Genomic DNA, 22,230 nt, shown 5'->3' with positions numbered 1-22,230 from the left:
GGCCTCAGCAGAGGGTCCTAATTTGTAAAGCTCACTAGGGATTTTCCTGTGCTGGGAGCCATTGAACTGGATAACCTCTCAGGTCTTTCTAGCCAAAACTTGAGTCTATGCATCTTTTCTTAACTTGATGATATATTAATTTAGCTCAGCTCTGCCGACTCCATTAGAAGTTAGTCGTTCGTTTAACTAAACCATTGGATTGGACAAAAATATATTGCACTTATTATACTGTATCTTTTCTTTTGCAAGCTGCTAGATTGGACACCCTCCCCAGCTTTTTATAGTAGTTCCAGGGAAGATGATTAATTATTTTGATAACAAAAGGTCAAAACAGGTGCTGTATTTTCACTGGGGAGATGTTCGTTTTGTTGGTTATATGTTTTGGCTGGCCACATAGGTGTGGCCTGTTTTTTCAAATGCAGTGTAAACAGGTGTTTATTTATGATATAATGTTTTTTAAAAAATTGTGATTATAGGACTTCTAATGTAGAAAAACTATGTAGTAGAATTAATAGAATCATAGGCCTTTAAAAGCTTAAATGTGTTTGGATTGATTGACACTAAAGGTGCAAAGGTTTCATGTTCCTTTTTGATAGACAAAACTGGAATTAGAGTATTTTTATAAAGAAAATGATAACTAGCTTACATGTCAAAATGGCAGTAATGACAGCAATTTAATTCGGCAAATGTTTTGGTGCCTGCTGTGGACTAGAGAGTGGAGCAGTAGTAACTGCTTGTCCGGAGTTAAGCACTGTCGCCGACATACATCATCTCACCAAGCCCACAACCTCCCCCATCATTCAGGTACTGGTACTGTTGCATCTCACAGCAGAAGAGACCCGGAGCAGAAGGAAGTGATCATGTGAGTGGGAAGTTCCAGAGCTGGCATTTGACTCCAGGTCTGAATTCTTAATGACTCCACTTTTGTGTCTCGAATGTCCTTTTTCCCAGGCAGCCTGTCCACATCCCAGAGTCCCATCCTCTGACTGGATTAGCCTTGACTGTACCGTGATCACTCCTTTTTCATTACCCTTGTCTTTGTGGTTACTGTGCCGTCTCAGCTATTCGACCGGTAAAATAGCTGATTGCAGTGAGGATTAGAACTTTGGTCCTCCAACGTGGGCTGGGCATCACCTGGCTCTTATAATAAATGTACTCAAGCCTCCTTCCTCTCCTGCTGAATCAGAATGTGCATTTTACCGAGATGCCCTGGTGATTCCTGTGCACACTACGTCTGAGCAGTTGGATTAGAGGTCATTTAGGTCAGGGTCTTGTATATGGGGGTTGTCACTATCTCCCCTGTTTGTAGATAACTTCCTTGAGGGTGAAGGCCTGGCTGTCCAGTTCTTCCGTGTCTCCTGAAAGCTGAATAGTGCTTAGATGGAGTGTGCACTAAGTTGATTGATGGTGTTAGTTTTAGAACACAAATCCACTGGTATTATTGCTTTAATGAATTTCCACCTTAATCCTCTTAAGGGACACATCTGTTTGCTACATTACATTAAGATTTTTAAAAGATGAGATCATTAGTAAAGTTGGCAAGCGTGTTGCGTCACATAGCATCTTAGGACAAAACTGTTTAAGAATGTTGTATGAACTGCTAAGAGTGTCTCCGCAAGCCGAGTTGAATCTGACTCTGTCATAATTAGCTCAGTTGGTTGGAGCTGTGCTATTGAGATCAGGATCATGGGATTGAACCCTTTATGGGTCAGTTGGCTTTGCTTCATGCACGGCCACAGACTGCATTGGTAACCCAGCCAGATGTCTAGCAGGTGCTGTCATGGCTCCCTAAAAAGATTTAGGTTGGAATGGACTGGTAGAAATCTTGGGGGGAAAGGGCTAACATAGAATGATTTTGTGCGGGCCACTGTACTGCAGGCATCCACACAGAACTTTGTTCATCTTCACAACAATGCTAGCAGGCAGACAGTGGTATCCCCAGTTAACAGATGGGGAAACTGAGGCACAGGGACGATAAGCAGGTTGTTTGAGGCCACATTGCTTTAAGTGAAGGAGTGGGATTTAAGATCAAGGCTTTTTTTTTTTTTCACTCTAAAGCCTGTAGCCAACTGTGTCCCATTATTAGAAAACCAACAGAGCACATGCTTTCTGTGCAGGAGGGTGTGGAGGGGGAAGGGGGCTGACTGCATTGCCTTTACAGGAGGTCGCCTGTCACAGGGCTGTGACTTAAATGGTTGTGTTCTGGTAAGTCTTTCCAGTGTTGAAATTCTGTGAGTCTGTGCCTTTTGTCCTTAGAGTCCAACCTGTGTCCTTCTGGAAAACAACAGGACTGCCTTCGCCTTCCCCCTCCCCCTCCGGACTCTGAAATGTTACTTCTTAATGGTGGCAGATTTAAAACTGATTAATACAGAGGCCAACACAGGAACACCCTCCCCATCCTCTTCTCTCCCCCATGGTTTATTTCTCTTTAAAGATGAATCTTGGAACACCTGGGAACTTTTCTGCCCTCAGAGGGAAGATGTTTACTGCTCCCTCCCAGCAGCCTCCACACCTCATCTCCAGATGAAGCCTCCGTTGTCTGTGGCTGGCTCAGAAATGTCCCTGGTTTAAACCTGGCTTTCTAATCGGCAGAGCCAGTTCCACTTCTGTAGGACATTTTCAGAGTCTAGGGTTTGTCAGCATCCACTCCTTTATAGAGACAACCAGACTGCTTTTTGTTTTGTTTTATTTTTTCAGCTGTTTTATTGGGAAGTGTTTCTGTGTCTTGTTCTGAACTAAGAAAGAATGGGGGAAATGAAGTTATGATGAATGTTAAGCCTCACCATAGGGATGTAATCAGCAAAATCCAGGTTGTGGAAAATTATAGTTTCTCCAACAAATAAAGTGCAATGAAAAAAGAGATGGAAGGAAATCTTAGATTAAAAGAGATTTAAGAGATCAAAAAGAAAGAAAGAGCTATATCAACCAATTGCAATGTGTATCTCTAATTGGATACTGATTCAAAAAAACACATTGTAAATAAATATTTGAGATCATTGAATAGTAATTCTTCGATATTCAAAATTATTAAAAGTAAATTAATAAAAATAAAAAAATTAATAAAGGTATTTGTAATAAAATTATTAAAGTGTGATAATGGTATTGTGGTTATGTTTAAAGCAAAGTTTGTATCTTTCAGAAATACATACTGAAATATTTGAAGATGAAATTATGTAGTATCTGGAATTTGCTTCAAAATAATCCTAAATGAGGGGCAAGTAGGTGGACGAGTGTATAGATAGACCAAGAGTTAAAGCTGGATTATGGGTATTTGGAGGGGGAAGGTCATTATACTATTTTCTATACTTTCTCATGTTGAACTTTTTTTTTTATAAAAGAACTTAAAAAATTTGATTACGAGTTTCAGTGTTCCTTTTGAAATCAGAATCCTTTTATTAAATGTCACTTTGTGTCCTGAGCATGTTTACTACAGATAAGATGACCAATCATCAGCAAATTTTTTGTTATGCTTCCACTGATAATTTTTCCCCCCACTTTGATGGTTGTGTTCTCCTTAGGTTCTTTGAAAAACAAGTATAGGATATCAGTCTTTTAATGTTCAGGGGATCTTACTAGGTTCAGTCAAGTCAATTCTGATGACGAAGTCAGCAATCAGTTACATAAACTGTTAGTTTGGTAAAGGAGATGTTAAGGTAGGAGTATTATACATGGTGCTTCAGTGGATGCACCTAAATTTTTATCTAAACCAAGGTGTTGCTAAGACTATAGTTAATGATACCAATATAAAGGCACTCCGTTCCCAGTGCCCATTAGAGCCTGTGACATGCTTGCATGGCCACACCAGGATCTGGCCTGATCCCCAGTGAGCTGGCTCAGCCTCCATCTTCACTATGCCTCAGGAGAGCATCTCAGAATGCAATGAATGGCAGTGTAATGCACGTGAAAATGTCAGTCGATTGTATACCTTGGCATACTTACTATTTTAGGCAACTTTCAATGGATAGATTAATCTGTTTTGTGGATTAGCAGTTGGGGAGGGGGAAGATAGTGCATTAAAAAAATTAAGTTACTATATATCAGCAAAATTATATACCCAGAAGTTTATCTATTTTTAGAGCCACATAGTGACAAAAGGATTCTCCATTGTGTCTATTTCCAACTTGGGAACATACCTCCTTTTCATCACTTTGATTTGCAACCCAGAAATTAAAATGTTGGACTCCAAGGGAGAATGTTTAGAACTTAATGTTAGGAAAAAACAATCTCAAAATTGTTAAACATGTTGAAAAAAGGAAAAATGTTTAACTCGTAGTTCGATATAGAACAATACTCCTAGATTTGGCAAAAAGGACCCAGAAAAATTAGTTCATTGATCACCTCATCAAATATTTTTAGCATTCTGGCAAAGAAGGAAACCCAGAAGAAGAGTTTTTCTGTTATCGATTGGGCTACTCAGACTCTTCCTGCACTGGTATTATAGCAGGGAATGAAATACCAAGGTCTTACCGGAAGTCATGGGACAAGCCAAAGATTATTTTGAAGTTTTGGAATAGAAGATAAATGATGATCTTTTGACTGGCTCATCAGATCCCAAGAGCGGCTTGGGGTTCATAGCGAATGAGTTGATGGGCAAATGCTCCTGTATGACTTGACACTGACATGCTTAGAGCAGGTAGGAAACCGAGCAGTGGGTCCTTGGAGGAGAGAACCAGGAGGAAGGTCTTCTGGATAACCAAGGATTATCCAGCGCTGCTGCCATTCTCTGTCAGAGTCACATACAGCACTGCAGCCATTTAGTGTGGCTGCCTAATGTGGCCACAGTTTTGACTAAAGAAGTTTATACCAATTACATTTTATACCATTTAGCACAAGTTTTGTTTCATCTGTGATTTGTGCTCGGCTTCTCCAACCCTTCCCTCATCATAATTATTACTCCAGAGTCGATGGTAACATTTCTTACAACTCATGAAAAAAATGAATGCGTGGTGGTACTGGGCTTCAGACATCTGGTTTAAACAATGCTTTCCCCCCTTCTTTTTAGATGAAAGCAAACTTTAATGTTGTTAAGTGTGCTGTACCCTGCAAACCTAGATTTCAATCCTTGTGAATGGTTGTGAGGAGACTTCTGTCTGGTCCTCTTATTTTATCACACAGGTTGAATGCAGCTCGAGGGAAAGCAGCTGACTGAGGACCGGAGGCTGGGCAATATCTGAGTTGCATGTAGGGACTCTGAGTACAGTCTTCATTGATACCCTGACCCACATGGGTGTGTTTTGGGGCCCTTTGCTACACTGTCTAGCAGGGTGTTCTTATGCTAATACCCCACTGTCTTACTGACTGTAGTTTGCAGTAAGTTTTGATATCTGGTGGGGTGTATGCTCCCTTCTTGTCTTGGAACATAGACATTAATAGGAAAACAGAAAAAGGTTAGAGAGGACCAGAGAGGGTCCGTTCAGTGGATTTGAATGTGAAGGGACAGCCTAGGAAACAGGCCTGTGTGACTGGCTAAAGAGGAGAGGGAGAGTCAGATCACGTCACTGCTCTGCTCCAAACTTCCCTCAGTCCCCTGAGATTCAGGTCAACTCCAAAGCCTTTGAGTGGCTGGCCCACTGCTCTATGAGGGCAGGGTTGGTTAGTTGATTTGTTTTATGGTCTGTTTGTTTTACCGATATAGCCCTAGAGACTGGAACGATGCCTGCACATGGTGTGTGTACAGTAAAAAGTATTTGAATGGGTGAGTTATCATAAACTTTAGAGTTAGAGGGAAGGACAAGTGGTCTCATCTAAACTGTCTCCATGCAGAAGTCCCTTTTGTAAAGCTTCTGGTCAAAGATGTTCTAGCTGCTTATTCATGTATGATGGTGAGCAGTTGACCCTCTCTTCAAGTGTGGCCTTTTCCATTTTCCAACTTTATTTGTTAGAATTTATTCTTTATTTGTTCTTGATTTTCGCTTGGAGAGGTGGATCCCTACATACCCACAGATGGGAATGGAGGTGAGTCTGGACAATTAATTGGTTGATTGTGTCCAAGAGGATGGAAGTAGGATGGATAAACCAGAACAACCATGAACCCAGGGTTTGGTAAGTAGAGTGACCTGTGACCTGCAGATAGTACCTAGCGGGAGTTGCTGTTACTTTTCCCTGTGGTGGCAGAAGTAAAAAGTTGCTTTCTTTTCATGTTAGAGCTGAATAATATTTACTGTTTTTGTTACTCTATCTATCTATCTATCTATCTATCTATCTATCTATCTATCATCTATTATCTATCTATCTATCTATCTATCTATCTATCTATCTATCTATGTCTGATAACCTAAAGCATCTTCACACTTGCAGTTCCATTTAGCTGTGAACTTGAACTGTGTGTGTAGAATGAGGGTGACATTACTGAGAAGAGGTTACCACTAATAAAGCTAGATTTAGTGGGAGAAAGGCCAAAGGCAAGGAGTCTAACCTTATAAAACAAGCAAAACATCCCATCATAGAAATTTGGAGACTACGGAGAGGCACACTGAAGAAACTTAAATCACTTCTCTTACCACCCAAGGGGTACCACTTTGAACACTTATGGGTCTTATCAGAATTTTAATATCTATGCATATTAACATTATATCTGAATACTTTCCCAAGTCATTAAACATTCTTGTAACATATCATCTTTAAGGCCAGCATGGTGATCCAGTTTGTGCATGTACCTTCATCCAGGTAAACATTGCTCCTATGCTCTGTGAGAAAGGGCTTTGTCTTCTAAAATGTTTCCTTGTTCCATGATTGGTACTTGATAAATATTCATTAAACGAATACATGAATGAATGAGCCATTGGATGTTTGGGCAGTTGCCAATAAAAATGCAGATACTTCCTTAAGATCAGTTCTTAGATGTTTAATTGCTGAGTAGAAGGGTAAAGAATTCATCTCGGATGAGAGCAGTTTAGGCATTGGAGATGATTGGAAAGATGGTCCTTAAATCAGCGTAGGGCCAAGTTGTAAAGCCCAGTCTGACCTCTTCCTTTCACATGCAGCTGGTGTCGCAGCTGAAGGTGACATTAGAGTTCTGGGAATACCACCCGGGGGTATTCAGAGAAGAGTATTAAAACCCTGAGTAAATTATGTGTATGTATCCCATTGCCTCTCCCTGTTTTGAGGGACAAAATCATGATTGTACTTTAAAAGTCAATGTAAAGTTGGAATGATTACATTTCATGCATATAAGTAGCAATATTTTATTAGTAAGACAAAGATACATCTCATTAGTTGTTAATGCTTTGAGAAAACAGAGGTACTCATTGGCTGGGGTAGTCAATGACCCTACTTCTTTCTAGAGACTTGGCAACACATACAAATCATAAAAATGATAAATTCTGACCCAGTGACACCACTTATAAGAATTATTTGAAGAGATAAGTAAAAATGACAAAAGTGCTACATGTATAAAGATATTTGAAGATTGTTTTAATCACGAAAAGCTAAAACAATGTCCAATGACAAAGGAGCTATTAAGAATATTATACTTTATTATGGATACAATATTGGGTAGCTATTAAAATAACTCACCTCTTAGTCAGCTCAGGATGCTATCACAAAATACCATAGACTGGGGGCCTTAAATGACTTTTATTTCCCATGGTTCTAGAGGCTGAAAAATCTAAGTCAAAGTGCTGGCAGATTCGGTTCTTGGTGAGGTCCTTCTTTTTGGCTTGTAGTTGGCCAGCTTCTTGCTGTATTCTTATATGGCAGAGGGAGGAAGCTCTGGTGTCTCTTCTTCTTATAAGAGCACTAATCCCACCATGGAGGCCCCACTCTCATGACCTTATTTAAACATAATCACCTGCCAAAGGCCCCACCTCCTAATACTATTACACTGAGGATTAGGGCTTGGACATGTGAATTTTGGAGGAGGGGGAACAAACATTTAGTTCATAACAACCCACATGATTCATAAAATTATATACATGGGCATGTATATAAGAACAAAATGAAATGAGTAACTTCCTTCTCCCAGACCTGTTCCCCATTTCCCTTTTGCATCTTTTTCATTAGAAACACCATGAGAACTGTGAGTCAGCCTCGATTCCTGTGCACCCTTCCAGTCCCCTCCTTTTTATTCCCTCAGCTCTCATGTGGACTTCTGGCTCCATATAACAGCTCTCTGACCCACACCCCAACTGACTTTCCCTGATGTCTTCTTTATTCTGGTGGCCTTCCATTATTTATAGAGTAGAATCCCAACTCTTCACAAGGATTCCCAGTGCTCTGTGACCTGGCCTCTTGTCTGACATTCTGTTATCTTTTACCACAGCACCTTGGTATTCCCAGGGTGGTCTCCCATCCAAGTACTAACCAGGCCTGACCCTGCTCTCATGCTATCTTGACTGTTCTTCCTAAGCCTCTCCTAAGCCCTTCCATGCTGAAATGCTTGCAGTTCTCCTAATAGGCTGCTCTGGAGGGTTGGTCAAGCTCTTACCTCTATCTAGACTGCCCTTCCAGCCCTCCAGCCTGGGCTGAGACTGCGTCTAAGGGTCACCTCTGCTGAGCTTTTTCTCCTCCAGAGCTATGTGAGCTGTACCCTATACACCTTCTCACCCAGGACACTCTGGTTCTTATTTCATTCCATGTCACTGTCTCCCTGCCAGGCGTAAACTCCCAGCTGCAAGATATGCATTTTAACTCATTTTTCTGTTTAGTGTTCCTAGGACAGTGCCTAATCCATAATGAGCCCTAATAATTTATTTATATTTGAAAGGCTAAGTGGAACCAGTGCAGTATATGTTTATAAACATGATGGTTACAGACCCTTAACCTTCAAGAGCTGATATCTTCAAAACTTTGTCAGGTCTCTAGTCTGTAGACATGATTTCGATGTTATAATTTCTCCCCCAAGTTGAAGGTAAGTAAAGTAGAACCAACTCCTTCATGTATCAAAACCTTGTTTTCTGGCCTTTTCTGCACTAGGTCCATGCTAGGTCCTCAGACAGGAAGCCTCAGGTTGGCGAAAGAAGGCCCACCGTCCTGTCAGTGTCGTCTCCCGTTGAGTTTGGAGCGGTATACACAATCCCTGGGGCTCCCCTGTGTGGGGATGGTGAGGTCTCCATGGGGCCAGACTTCAGGCTTCCAGTGCAGTATGGGAGACATTGCCCCGTAAGCCAGGTGTCTTCACTTGCCTTGTTCCTGACCCTTCCACTCAGCCTTGGTGAATTGTTCCTGCACATGCTGAGCTGCAGGGAAGGCAAAGAGAATTGTGAGCTTGTGTGGGGGGCAAGATTCCTGAGGCCAGCGTGGCAGCAACATCTGTTATTAGTGGGAAATTCCAAGAGAAGGTGGATCTGGGAGACTAGAGTGGGGCCTGCAGAGTCCGGCTGCCCTTCTTACTACACAGGGAGATTCAGCCCTTTGCCAAACTCAGAGTCTCAGGGTAGATTTTATTTCAGGTGTTGGCACTCACCTAGGAGAGATGTATTACCTCTTCACCAGATCGGATCCTAGCTTCAGGTCGCGAGAGTGCTCAGGTTGGCTTCTGGTCGTAGCATCCATAAATCACTCACCTTCTGGCTTCTGCAGGACCTGGCAGTACCCAAGTAGCTAGTGTCTGAGCGGCCAGTGCCCAGAGGTGGGAGAGGTTATCTTGCTGGGCATCCTCCATTCACGTTCAATAGCACTGTGTGTCTGGGGGCAGGGAAAGGAGAGCTATTGGGTACCCCATCTAGAACAATAGTCAAGGATATGAGTGGTTTTTTGTTCCCAGAACTGGGTGCATTTTTGTGGACAGTGACTCATCACCAAAAACGCCAGTAACGGAACCACGGCATGTCTGTGCAGTTTACAAGGCACTGGGACATAGGTTCCCTGGCTGATCCTCACACAACCCTGAAAGGAGGCAAGATGGGGGCATTTAGGCCCCGTTTCCAAGGTGAAAAAACTAAAATCAAGTTGGTTTCATGACCGATGCACAGTAACCACCCCTCAAAGGGCGGCAGGGCGAGAACTCAGGCACACACCCTCAGGTCTCCAGGCCCCAGCTCTCTCCAGTGAGGCTCCCTGCCTCTGTCTGTCAGAGAAGTTTGCAGAGTGAACACAATCTGGGAACATTTCAGCTGAGTTCATAGATATCATATACAACCATGTAGGGATGATTTTTCTGAGGGCTGGGCAGCAGGGTGGAAAGCTTTATTACATTGACTTTTAAAGCTTTATTATTCCTAGGACAGTTTCATGTCCTGGGATCAGTGGCATTGATTCTAGGACATGGATACGTCAGACGTGGGAGAAGCCCATGTAGACTGCATAGTCCAGAAAGTTCCCTGGAGTGAGCAGGTAGGTTTGAGTAGGTGAAAGGAAGGGTAGAAGGCCTTCCATGCAGGTTAGAAGGGACCCAGGAGTCAGGATCAGGCTTGGATGGCTCTGGGGTGGGGGTGATGGCTAAGAATGGCCCCCCCAGAGGGAGGCGATACCCTGAGCCTCAGGGCTGGACTGGTACACTGGGCTGTCATCAGTGCGCACAAAACTGTTTCAGAGGTTACTTCCATTCCGTGTAATGGAAACGTAAGGGAAGAAGAAGGGAAGAGGAGAGAAAAACAGGAACGTGGGAAGGAAATATTTACCAAGGAAAGATGAGGAAAAGGGAAACAGAGAAAAGAAGAAAGGAGAGACATGGATAGGCAGTCACCGCAAAGCCACCTCTGAAGAATGCGTGGGAAGAGGAAGAGAGTCAGGGACAAGCGGCGGGGTGGGCCGGGCCTGGGCCTGGAGGGCAGGTCTCACGGTCCCCTTGGGCCCCCGTCACTGCTGATTCCTGGTGAGTTGAGGTATCAGCCAATGAAGGCTTAAGATGTAACCCTTTCCAGGGACTCTCCCTCCTTCCTCTCTCTTTCACAAACATTTATGGAGTGTCTGCTCAGTGTCAGACTGTTAGGGCCAGCACAGTAACCAAAATAAAAGAAACCAAGGGTCAGCAGGATGGCGGTGGGCTCCCGCCCAGCCTGTGTGTTCCACGTTCCCTCTCCTGTAACCTTTGAACAATAGCATCTCCCTTATGGGGCTGTCTTGGAAAAAAAACAATAAAAGCTGCTACCATTGCTTATTACAGGGATCTGTCACTTGGTGTATGTGGCCTCTGAGGGGCATCGGTAGACCGACCTCCCATTTCCCAGCCCCTCCTCTCCCCTGCCACACTTGTGACTGCAGACACAGAGCAGCACCTTCAGATGCAGCCCCGGCCCCTGGCTCCCTGTTGGCCTGCACCGTGTGCCCTTCTTTCCTGACAGGGACAGATGTGTCTCTTCTTCTGGCCATGGCCAGGCCCCTTCCATGGTACCTTCAACACCTGTTTCCTTCTGGAATGCATCCTTTAGCACTGAGATGGGCTATAGCCTCTTTCATGCATAAAACCCCTCCTCCCCGGCCCCCAGATCCGTCCCTCTTTCTCTACCTTCACCCCGAGTGTTAGACCTTGTTTAAGTAACGCTGTCTTATCTCACTTTCCCTCCTGTTCCATTCCAGCACCTGTTCCCACCACCATGGTGAAACGGTTTTGTCTTTAAGGTAGGAAATACTTTCCCATCTTGATCTTATTTAATCTCTTAGCAGCACTTGATGTTTCTAGTTGTCCCCTCTGAGGAACGCTTGCTGTTCTAAGTTTGATGGTGACAGATTCACCAGTCTTCTCTATTTTTCCTCAATTTTTCTGCTCCCTCCTGCCCTTCAAATGTTGGCCTTCTTCAGGCTCTGTTTCAAGACTATGCCTTCTCCTCTCAGTTGACCTCCTTACCTGAGTGGCTTCAAGGGCTTTCTGATGGTCCAGCGCTCTCTCTGGTCCCAAGGCCAACTCTCTAGCTGCCCCCAGACAGCTCTCCTTGGCTGTTCCACAGATGGTGAACGTGCACTGTGTCTAGAGAGGATCTTCTTATTGTCCCACAGACTCGTGCTGCCTCAGTGAGGAAGGCCACCAGCCAGCCAGCCGCCCAGACTAAGAGCCTCTCCCTGGCCCTCACCCCCCCCGCCCCCCATCTCTCAGCTCTCACATTCTAGTGATTCTCCTGCCTCTTGGCACTTCTGTCCCCATTCTATGTGTAGTCCTTGGCATATAGAAAGTGCTCAGTAAATGATGAAATGAATGAAAAACAAAATAACATATGAGAAGGTGTCACATGGCAATTGCTGAAAAAATATGCCTATATTTGTTATTCATGTCTGTGAGCAAAGCACTCTGAAGCATAGCTGCTTAAAGCATTTTTAATATCTCTCACAGTTTCCTTGGGGCAGGAATTTGGGAGCTGCCTAAGGCAGTTCTGGCTCAGAGCCTCTCAGGTTACATGGCTGGGCCCAGGACCATCTCAGAGGCTTCTTCAGTCACAAGTTTCGTGTCTGGGCTGAGAGCTCCTCTGGCATCTCTCTTTATCTCTCACCCCCCCTCACCACAAGGTCTCTCTAGTACGGTGTCTTTGGGTAGCTGGACTTCTTACATAGCAGCTCAGGGCTCCAAAGAGAGAGGGTTAGGGGGGCACTGTATCACCTTTTCTAACCATTGATGTTGCACTCATTAGAAGTATGCTACCAAGGCTGGCCCACGTTCAAGAGCAGGGGGATTAGACACCATCGATTCATGGGAAGAAGGTCAAAATTTGCGAATCTTTTAAAAAGAAATTTATATACAATAAAATTCACTTTTATTTTTGTTATATAATCCTATGAGCTTTAATTTAATACATGCATAGGTTCTTATAACTACAGTACGTCCTCACTTAATGTTGTTGATAGGTTCTTGGAAACTGTGACTTTAAGCAGAATGACGTGCAATGAAACCAATTTTACCGTAGGTTAATTGACATTAACAAGAGTTAAGCTCTTATAGCATATTTCTGGTCTCAAAAACCTCACCAAACTTCTAAATAAAGACCCCCAAACACTTCTAATATTAAACATTGAAATAAATATAAACAATACATTAAGAAAGATTAATAAAAACAAGTCAGAAAAGAATTTTTTTCCAACCCACTTATTCCAGGTCAGTGTTGCAGGTGGCGGCAGCTGATCCCAGCAGCTCAGGGTGCAAGGCGGGAACCCACCCTGGACAGGGCCCCTTTTTATCACAGGGCCACTCACACGCACACGCACACACTCACTCAGACTGGGACAATGTAGACATGCCAGCTGACCGAATGTGCACAGCTTTGGGATGTGGGAGGAAACTGGAGTACCCGGAGAAAACCCACACTGACATGGGGAGACCTTGCAAACGCCACACAAACACTGGCCTTGCCTGGGAATTGATTTTTTTTTTTCCCCCTCATCAACATTATAATGAAAGGACATTGAATTAAATGACATTATTTGAGAATCGGCAATATCACAAGATACAGAACAATTCTAGCAACCTAAAGAATTCCGTAGGGCTATCCCTTTATAGTAAGACATTCCCTGGCAACCAGGGATCTGTTCTCTCTCCCTGTAGTTTTGCTTTTTCCAGAATGCCATATAAATAGAATCACTCAGTATGTAATCTTTAGAGACTGGCTTCTTTCACTCTGCATAATGCCCTTGAGATCCCTCTAAGTTGTTGTATGCATCAGTGGTTCATTCCTTTTTAATGCTGAGTGATATTCCAGTCTATGGATGTACCAGTCTGTTTATCCATCTACTTGTTGAGGGGCATTTATATTGTTTCTGGTTCTGGGTGATTACAAATAAAACTGCTATACACATTTGATTTGGCGGCTGCATCTCTTAGTCACTATGTCATACCTTTTTCTGCCATACACATTTGTACAGAGATTTTGTGTGAACATAAGTTTTCATTTTTCTAGGATAAATACCTAGAAGTGAGATTGCTTTCTGGCAGAGAATTCCTGGCTCTCTCTATAGCGGGATTGTCAGGAGGTTTTTACTTATTAGGCAAATTACCCTGTGTCAGAAGAATTTGTTATTCGAGTCTTTGGACTTTAGAGTATAAGGATCTTTTAAAACACAGCCCATAGAAAGGACTATTCATTTAAAAATCATCATTTGTAGTTATTTGACTGTTCTTTATTCTTAAGCCTTCAGAGACCCTGTTTTGTGCGAATGAATTGTGAGGTGAAGCCCTGGTGTCCCCCTGCAGCTTGATGTCATCCAGCACTCACCCTTTACCCCCATTCTGCAACTTTACAAAGGGGCAACACCTGTGACAGAACTGTGTGGGAACCATTTTTCAAACCCCACGGAGCACAGATCACCAGAAATTGTCAGTTGGCAAAATACCATAAATAAATGCAGCAGCAAGCAGCATAGGAGAATGTTAGCATATGAAAAACACTTTGATCACTGAGCATAGTGATGAAGTAAGCAGTAATGGGGGGTATGTGGCCAGAAGGCTGTGGTTCTCTTCCTCTGTCAAGTCAGAGAACAGATTTGAAGGGGCTGGCGGAGGGAACAATGGGACGGGGAGACATATTTAAGAAGTTCAGAGGCTATAATATTAAAGGTCCAGTTTTGAATGAGTTTGACTACTCTTTACTAAGGGAAAGCTTCAATGTCCAGGAGGTTACCAAGGCTGTCAGTGGAGGACCCCTTCATCAGAGCTTCTTGCACATTCCATCTGTGCTTGGCTGAATGAAATTACCAGCCTGGGTACCTGCCTGAAATGCACAAGCAGAGCCCATGTTTTAGCTCTTTTTCTATTCTGCACGATTATCCAGGAATACTCACTTTCCTTAGGCTATTGTAGTACCTGAATTAGGTCAAGGGTTCCAAGTACCTTTAAAAACTGAGGATGTCACCACATGTTATCTCTAGGAACACGTAAGGAAGTTAAATGTGAAATCGTGTCTGATCCCCGCAGAAAGTCTTTCATCCTATGTAGATGTGAGTTCTTGTTCTTTGTTAGGTTTCCTGCAATGGACTTGGAAATCCAAGAAGAATAAAGCATGGGCCTTGTTGCTAAGAATTTATAGGCCATGATGGTGACATGTGGCCTGATATCCTAACCACAGGTATTACTTTATTTCTATGAAAAATGCATTAAAATTTTCAGACACAGACAACCATGTCATAATGAACTTTCGAATGCCACTCTTGTGTAAGTTGGGAACTGTGCTTATGCAGGAAATTATGACTTGTCTATATTTAGTTGAGTTTCATTAGACCCTTTGATTTGTATCAAGATGTTTAGGACAGTGCTTCTGACCTGCCTTCCTTAGAAGTGTCTGTCTCTCTATTTTTCCTGGTCTCTGCCTATCTCCTTGGCCACTCAAGAGCTCTGTATTCCAAATTGTGCCACCTGTGACCAAAGTCTTTTCTCTCTGAAATGTCAACCTAATTCTGAGCCTCTTGGTTCACTCATTCATGCAGTGTGCAGAAGCCTTCACTACGTTCTATAAAATTTGGAGGCTCCTGCAGAGAGGATGTGGGGGTTAGATGGAGCTGGTGCCTTTAGTGCATCCTGAGATTTTGAACTTCGCTTGTAACAGTAGAGTTTGTGAACAGCCCTGTGGTTAAAGGCCTAGCCTCACATTAGCAGTGAGGGAGGATTTAGATGAAAGCCCAGAACCTGTCTGTGCTAACATGTGTACCTCATTAGTTCCTACCTTGCGCCTGGCCTGGAGAGACGCCCCCCGATCTGTGATGTCCCAGTGAACACAAGCAGTGCTCACCCAGGCAAGTTCCCCATCATGTCTACCATCACCCCAACTTTTCGAAACATGATTTTTGGTTTCCTGATTTGACATGTGTGTCCCCCATCTCCTCCTTGGGGCACTGCCCCTGATACTGTGACCTGTCAGGCCCCGATGTGGCAGCTCTGCCTGCTGTGGCTGCAACACCAGGATGCTAGTGAGAGAGCCGTGAGTAAGACAAGAGCTAATCCCGGGCTGAGGAGCTGGACGGCAGAGGAGGGGCTGTGCCCCAGGCTGAGGGTTCTTTGTGTCTCAGGGCTCTGGTGTCTTTAAGCCTCTTTTCTTCCCTTACTCTCTTGGAAAGCCATTGCTTTCATTTTGCAAAAGTTCCTCGGCCTGCCTGGTCCCTGAAGCAGAGCATGCCAGCTCCATTAAATTAACATATGAAGTTCTGCAAAATCTAAACAGTTTAAATTTCATTATTCTGGGCAGTGTTTGTCTGGTGACTGGAGTTTGCCAAAGCAGGAGGAATCTGCGAGGGGGCAAAGATAGGCTTTGCCTACTGCATACCCAGGACTGTGCTTTGCTTCTGCTTCCTCAAGAGGACCTACATTTAAGTTGTTCTCTTGCCAAAATGGGATTGCAGTGATTCTCCTGCATGGGTCACTGGAGTTAAAAACCGATGTGACAGGAAAAGGGCCAGCTCCTTGGGCTTATAGAGATGTCTGTGCATATTTCACAGTGAATTTTGGTCATACTGTCAGTCATGGTCGAATGATGGGCTTTAGATATCATTAGTGTTCTAATAGTTTTCAATCAGTTTACACAAGGCTCAGTGAATTGAGGACTGAACCAATCAGGCAACTGCACTGCCTCTCCTTACACTCCACCATTCTGCAGCCCGGTTCCTGCAGAATCGGAGGGTGTGGGTTTCACATTTTTGGGGTGAGGCTACTATTTATCTCTCTGGGAACAATAACGCATTGTGTTGAGAAGCAGTATGCTGTTCTCAAAGCCCATCGCTCATGAGCCTGGGTAATTAGCTGTATTAGTCATTTATCTGTTCATTCAACATGTTTTTATTGAGCATCTGCTATGCGCCAGGCTCTGTTTTAAGCACTGGAGAAGCAACAGCAAACAAAACAGGCAAAAATTTTGACCTGCATAGAGCTTATCTTGTAGTGGGAGGGATGCAGGAAGAGATAATAACTAAAACAAAATTGCAAATTACATTGTGTGTTAGGAGGTGATCCATGCTGGTCTCTTTGACCTCAGTTTCTTCATCTGCAAAATGGGAAAACTGAATCTGTCCCTTCTTCTCATCTCTTCTCTACATCTTCACATGAATTTTTTTTTGCATCGCTTCCTTGCTTGTTTCTGTGCTGAACACAGAAGTGCTTCTAACAGTGTGGTTCTGTGTTGCCATTCTTTCTGGTGACAGTGGGGGTGTGTCTCTCTGGGTGTGATTCTTACGTAGGTTGTGGCTAGAATCCATTCCTGCTATTGTGGGCTTTGCCGAGCCTGCTGTGGCTCGTGGGAAGGCAGTCGGATAAACTAAAAAGTGGGTGCTTCCCTCTGTGGTTGTGTGCAGGGGCCGGAGAGGCCAGGGGACGATGGAAGAACCCAGGTCTTCTCTGGCTACCGCTCAGCCTCTACAGCTTGTAGATAATGGGACCATAATCTCTCGATCTTTTCTCTCCTAGCTCAGGGCTTTCTGACAATGAGACTGCTGCTAATCCTCATTAATATATATTGTACTTCTGGAATATATAGAACTGTCGCTTTCTCCTCAGTTTAAGTCGGTTAATGCCAGTCACTGGGCCAGGTGCAGGGGATGAGAAGGTGAGGAAGTAGCAAATTTCCCTCTGGGGGGCTTCTCAGTGCCCAGGGTTGTGAGTCCTTTGTGTGAGGTGCTGTCCACAGCAGCCAGAGAACCAAGTGACAGATATGCAGGGAAGGCAGCTTCCCGTGCACAGAAGAGGGGAGTTGGTTTTCTGTTTCCTGCGTCTACTCTGCCATTTGCCCACGAGTTGTGAGGAAGGGTGCGGAGCTGCAGCCGATGCCATGTATTCTCAGGTACTTCCTTGGCTGGAATGCCAGAAACACAGCACAGCCCTGCTGTTCATGTGACCACTCTCAGCACCAGAGCCTCCTGCCTTGAGGACACTATCTTTTGGAAGTTGATGAATGTGAATCTGCCAACTTTCTGAATGTGAGTTTGTGTGATTGGTAAATGGCACCCAGGGTGAGTGTGGCTCCTCCCACCTCTTTTTTTTTTTTTTTTTGCTGAGGAATGAGGTGCTAGGCCATTGAAGTAGGAGGGTGAAGGGATGGGATCTTCTAAGACGGTGGCAAAAATTGGGATAGAGGGAGGATTGTGAGCAGATGCCAGGGTCCTGAGGTCAGGTACGAGGAGGGATGATGGAGCTGGATGGTGAAAGAGCAGCGGGTAACAGGAAGACTGCCCACCTTCTATCACAGCCCCAGGGAGCACTGGGCCAGGAGAATAGGTCAGGGGACACATTGCTTCCTCTTGAGAGAGCGACGGGGGAGGAACATCCTTGAAGAATCTCCAGGAAGGCAATAAATTGTGCCTGTTTTCTTCCCTACTGAATTGCAGGTCAGGTTCCACTTGCAGGTGTGTGGGGGGAGGGATGAAGGGTGTGGGGAGGGATAAAGGGTGAGCCCAGAGCAGAGACACCAGGAGGGAGCTGGACTGTCCTGGAGCCTGCAGCCCGAAAGGAAGAGCAGGTTTCATGGGGAGTTGGTGATTTCTGTGTTGAGCACATTGAGTTGGAGCTTCAGGGTTCGACTGGCTGCTTCCCTCTGTTACTGCTCATCAGTAACACCAGGAGGCTTGTGCCTTCGTGAGACATTCTCGGCCTCCAGTGACCTGGCAGAGCTCCCTCTGTCCAGTCTTGTCCCTTCCTGTTCTGTCTCATGTTTTACGCTTCAGCAGCCTGACTGCCTTGGTTCTTCACATTCCTTGCTGCTTTACACTCTCTTGCCTTTGCTTCTGCCTTCCCTCCATCCTCCTGCCTCCCCCTGCCACATCTCCCCACTCCCTTCTCCTGGCTGAGTCATCCTCATCTTCAACAGTTTGCTCTGGCATTAACTCACTCATTCATCCACTGAAACTTATTGCTGCCTGTTAAGTGCCAGATGCAGCTGCTGGGCACTGCCACCTCCCCTGCCCCCTCCCTGCCCGGCACCCCTCATGGATGCCTCTTTGGCTTTCTGTTTAGTGCAGCATGATGGTGTAAAGCACAGGCTTTGGATGCCACAGATATACTATCGATCTCTCTGAGCTTCAGTTTCAGCATCCATAAAATGGATCGATGCGACAGAGAATGGCAGGATGGAAGACAGAGGGTGGTCGCGAGCCTTAAATGAAATTACATCTGGAAAGCTTTTAGCACAGTGCTTGGCCCATTCAGAGAAAGGGAGGTGTCCTGCTGCTGCTTCTCTTCCATGTATTATCTCTGGGTTGGAATTCTCTGATTGGGTCCCTTCCCTGATAGGAGTCAGCCTGGTGGAGTCAGGAGTGGCCTCAAGTCAAGCCTGGAAAGAAGAGGTGAGTTTGGGTGGTGGGAAATGGGAGAGTAGGTTAGTTGTTTGGAGACGGGGCGTGTGAGATGACTAGAGGCCAGTTGATGAAGGGCTTGGGATGCCAGGCCCAGTTTCTGGCCTTTGTAACCAGGATTTGGTTTAACCATAATGAGTCCTGATGATCAGCAGACCTGGGGTCAAATTCCAATGCTTTCAAGCATATTGAGAATGCAACCAATGTATTTTGTTTGTCAGATATTGGCTAAATATCCAGGGAAGTATTCAACACCACATGTCTGCCAGTTATTTATAATCTAGAAGGATAGTTAAACTGGCAATTATGATCTTGTGTGATATGTGTTATGATTGAGGGATGAAAGTATCTGGGGAGAAATAATTTCAGCATCCTCAGAGTACTCCCCTGAGAAAGCCGCTGGGTCTGTCTTCATTCCAAGAGGACACAGGGCTGGGGTGGAGGGCAGGAGGGCTCAGAGGTCCCCCAGAGCCTGCCCTGAAGCCAGCAGTAAAGGCGAGTCCTCTATTGCGGGATCATGAGCTTCACTTTGCCTGATGCCAGGAAACTATGGGGGCGCTAGAAGGGGTGGGCAGAGGCATCCTGATATGCCTGGGGCTGTGGCCCCCAAGCCATCAAAGGCTGTATTTTATGAGTAATAAAACATGCTATTTGAAGTCTTCTCATTACCTACAATCTTGCCTCACAGGATATCTGATCCAATGCAGTTTTCTTCTTCTTCTTCCTCTTCCTCATTTTCATCTTTTCTCGCCATGGCATTAAGTAGAAGTTGACAGTATGCCCCATTGCTGGGTTTTGTGGTCTAAATTTTCATTTTCATCTGCTTTGCTTGCCGCTGCCAGTTTCCCACCTTTTGTGGCCTGGGCAAGTGGTGCCCATGAGAGAGCTGCGATGAGCCGAATTGGGAGCAGAAAGATGGTTTGGTTTAGAGGAGCTTTGCTTGGATGCTGTGACCAAAGGCCTGAGTAATTTGGTGTTTTAAATTTGATATTCACGACCTGTCTTCCATGCCACCATTCTCTGCCACATTGATCCACCAGCTGCTTCTTGCCTATTTGCAGTAGTCTTCTTTTAAATATCCACATATGTAAAAGCTAACGGGCTGAAATAGAAAAATTATATGCTCATAATGGATACAATTTGTGTCCATTGTGGGAGGAAGAAACTCTTGGCAAACTTGGATCTCAGCAAATTGCATATATTGATAGATGATCTCTCTTCAAAAATAGAGCAAACGTCATATTTAATGACAAAACATTGAAAGCCTCGAAATTGAGACTGAGACAGGTGATTAGTTATAATCACTTCTTTTCATCATGCTACTGGAGGTCCTAACAGTTACAACAAGACAAGGGAAAAAAAGTGTAAGTATTTGAAAGACAGAATAAAATGATCATTTGTAGGCATCATGATTTATACAAAGATTATTCAAAATGAGCTATAGTTTAACAATTAACAAATGAATTTAGCAAAGTCACTGGCTATAAGATCAATTTGCAAAAATCAACTTTATTTCTATGTTACAGTGACAAAACTTAGAAAACAAAATGACAAAAGTAAAATTTTCATGCATCTAGGAATACATTTGGCCAAAGAAATTCAAGACCTCTATTTAGAAAATTGAGAGATATTTTTAAAAACTAAATTAAAAGGGAGATACAATGTTCATAACTTGGAAGATTCAATAAAGATGTAATTTGTCCCGAGTTGATATATATATATAAATTCCAATAAAAATCCCGGCACATTTTCTTTTTTGTAGAAATGGACAAATTGATTCCAAAATTAGATGGAAGTGAAAAAAGCCAGAAATGGCCAAGACAGTCTTGAAAAAGAGCAAAATTAGAGGAAGTACACTGCCAGATATCAAGACTTGTTTTAAAGTTACAGCATCTAAAACATTGTAGTACTGGTGCCAAGATAGATAACTGGACCATTGGAACAACACAGTCCAGAAATAAACCCACACGCACATGTTGGTGATGACAGAGGTGATGCTGCAGTGTAGTGGTTTGTCCTTTCGATAAGCGGAGCTAGGTTAATTGGATATCCGCATGGAAATAAATGAATCGTGCCCCTTATCTTACACTACATTCAAAACTCCATTCCAGATGGATCATAGATCTAATGGTGAACTGTAAAACAATAAAGTAGTTAGATAACAAAAGAAAATATTTTCATACCTTAGTGTAGGCAAAGATTTTTAGACAAGACACAAAAGGCACTAGCTGTACATAAAGCACTAACTGTTATAATTTGGAGTACATTAAAATTAAGATCTTCTGTTCTTCAGAAGACAATACAAATGAAAAGGCAAGTCACACAATGGGAGAAGATATTTATGCGCTCTCTATGTATATGTGTGTGTTCAACAAAGGACTCATATTCAAAATATATAAAGAGCCCCTACGCCCATTAAATAAGAAAAGACAGACAATTTAAAGAAGAATGGGCAAAAAACTTGAATAGGCACTCCAAGATGACATCCAAATGGCCAATAGACTTTATTCATCAGGGACATGCAAATTAAAACCATAGAGATACTACTATACACCCACTAGAATGCTTAAAATCTAAAAGCACGATAATACTAATGGTTGGCAAAGACATAGAACCAAAGGAACACGCACATATGTACTTTTAAATACCCTTTTATAGCTACAAAGCTGAACATCTGCATGCTCTATGAATCAGCAATTCTATATCTAAATAGAGACCCAACAGATGTATATGCCTCAAAAGACATATATAAAATGTTTACAGTAACAGTCTGTGTGATAGCAAAACTTAAATGCAATGTTTATCAACAGTGGAATAGGTAATTGTATTACATTCACATAGTAGGATATTATATAGCACTGAAAATGAATGTACTGTTACATTTGTGTAACAATGTGGATGAATCTAAGTTATATAGTTAGTGAAAGAAGACCCAGGAGAGTACCTACTATAATTTATATCAAGTTCAAGTACAGGAAAAACTAGTTTATGATTTTATAATTTAAGATAGCAGTTACCCTTGGTGAGAATGGGGTTTTAGTGATTGGTTGAAGCTTTTGGAGTGTAATGTTCTATTTTCTTATCTGAGTGGGGGTTACATGG

The 22,230-nt window shown here is 43.5% G+C and overlaps 1 protein-coding gene across 20 annotated transcripts in view; it reads left to right on the top strand.

The window, feature by feature from the left end:
* The window catches only part of FHOD3 (formin homology 2 domain containing 3), a 422,036-nt gene that overhangs the window by 3,111 nt on the left and 396,695 nt on the right, over window positions 1–22,230 (top strand). For 3 of the 20 annotated variants that reach the window (XM_039842739.1, XM_039842771.1, XM_039842732.1), the window contains exon 1: window positions 18,828–19,119. The exons of 5 other annotated variants lie outside the window; for them this stretch is intronic. In XM_039842739.1, the coding sequence (XP_039698673.1) occupies window positions 18,904–19,119 (216 nt within the window). In that variant the 5' untranslated portion in view covers window positions 18,828–18,903. Of the gene's footprint in view, window positions 1–18,815; window positions 19,120–22,230 lie in introns of those variants that run through there. 12 more of the 20 variants (XM_039842839.1, XM_039842790.1, XM_039842855.1 and 9 more) reach the window with 10 other exon arrangements.

Source organism: Pteropus medius, unplaced genomic scaffold (assembly GCF_902729225.1).
Source record: "Pteropus medius unplaced genomic scaffold, Ma_sr-lr_union100, whole genome shotgun sequence".
NCBI lineage: Eukaryota > Metazoa > Chordata > Mammalia > Chiroptera > Pteropodidae > Pteropus > Pteropus medius.
The sequence above is the reverse complement of the archived record's forward strand: the minus strand, read 5'-3'. Positions and strand labels throughout refer to the sequence as shown.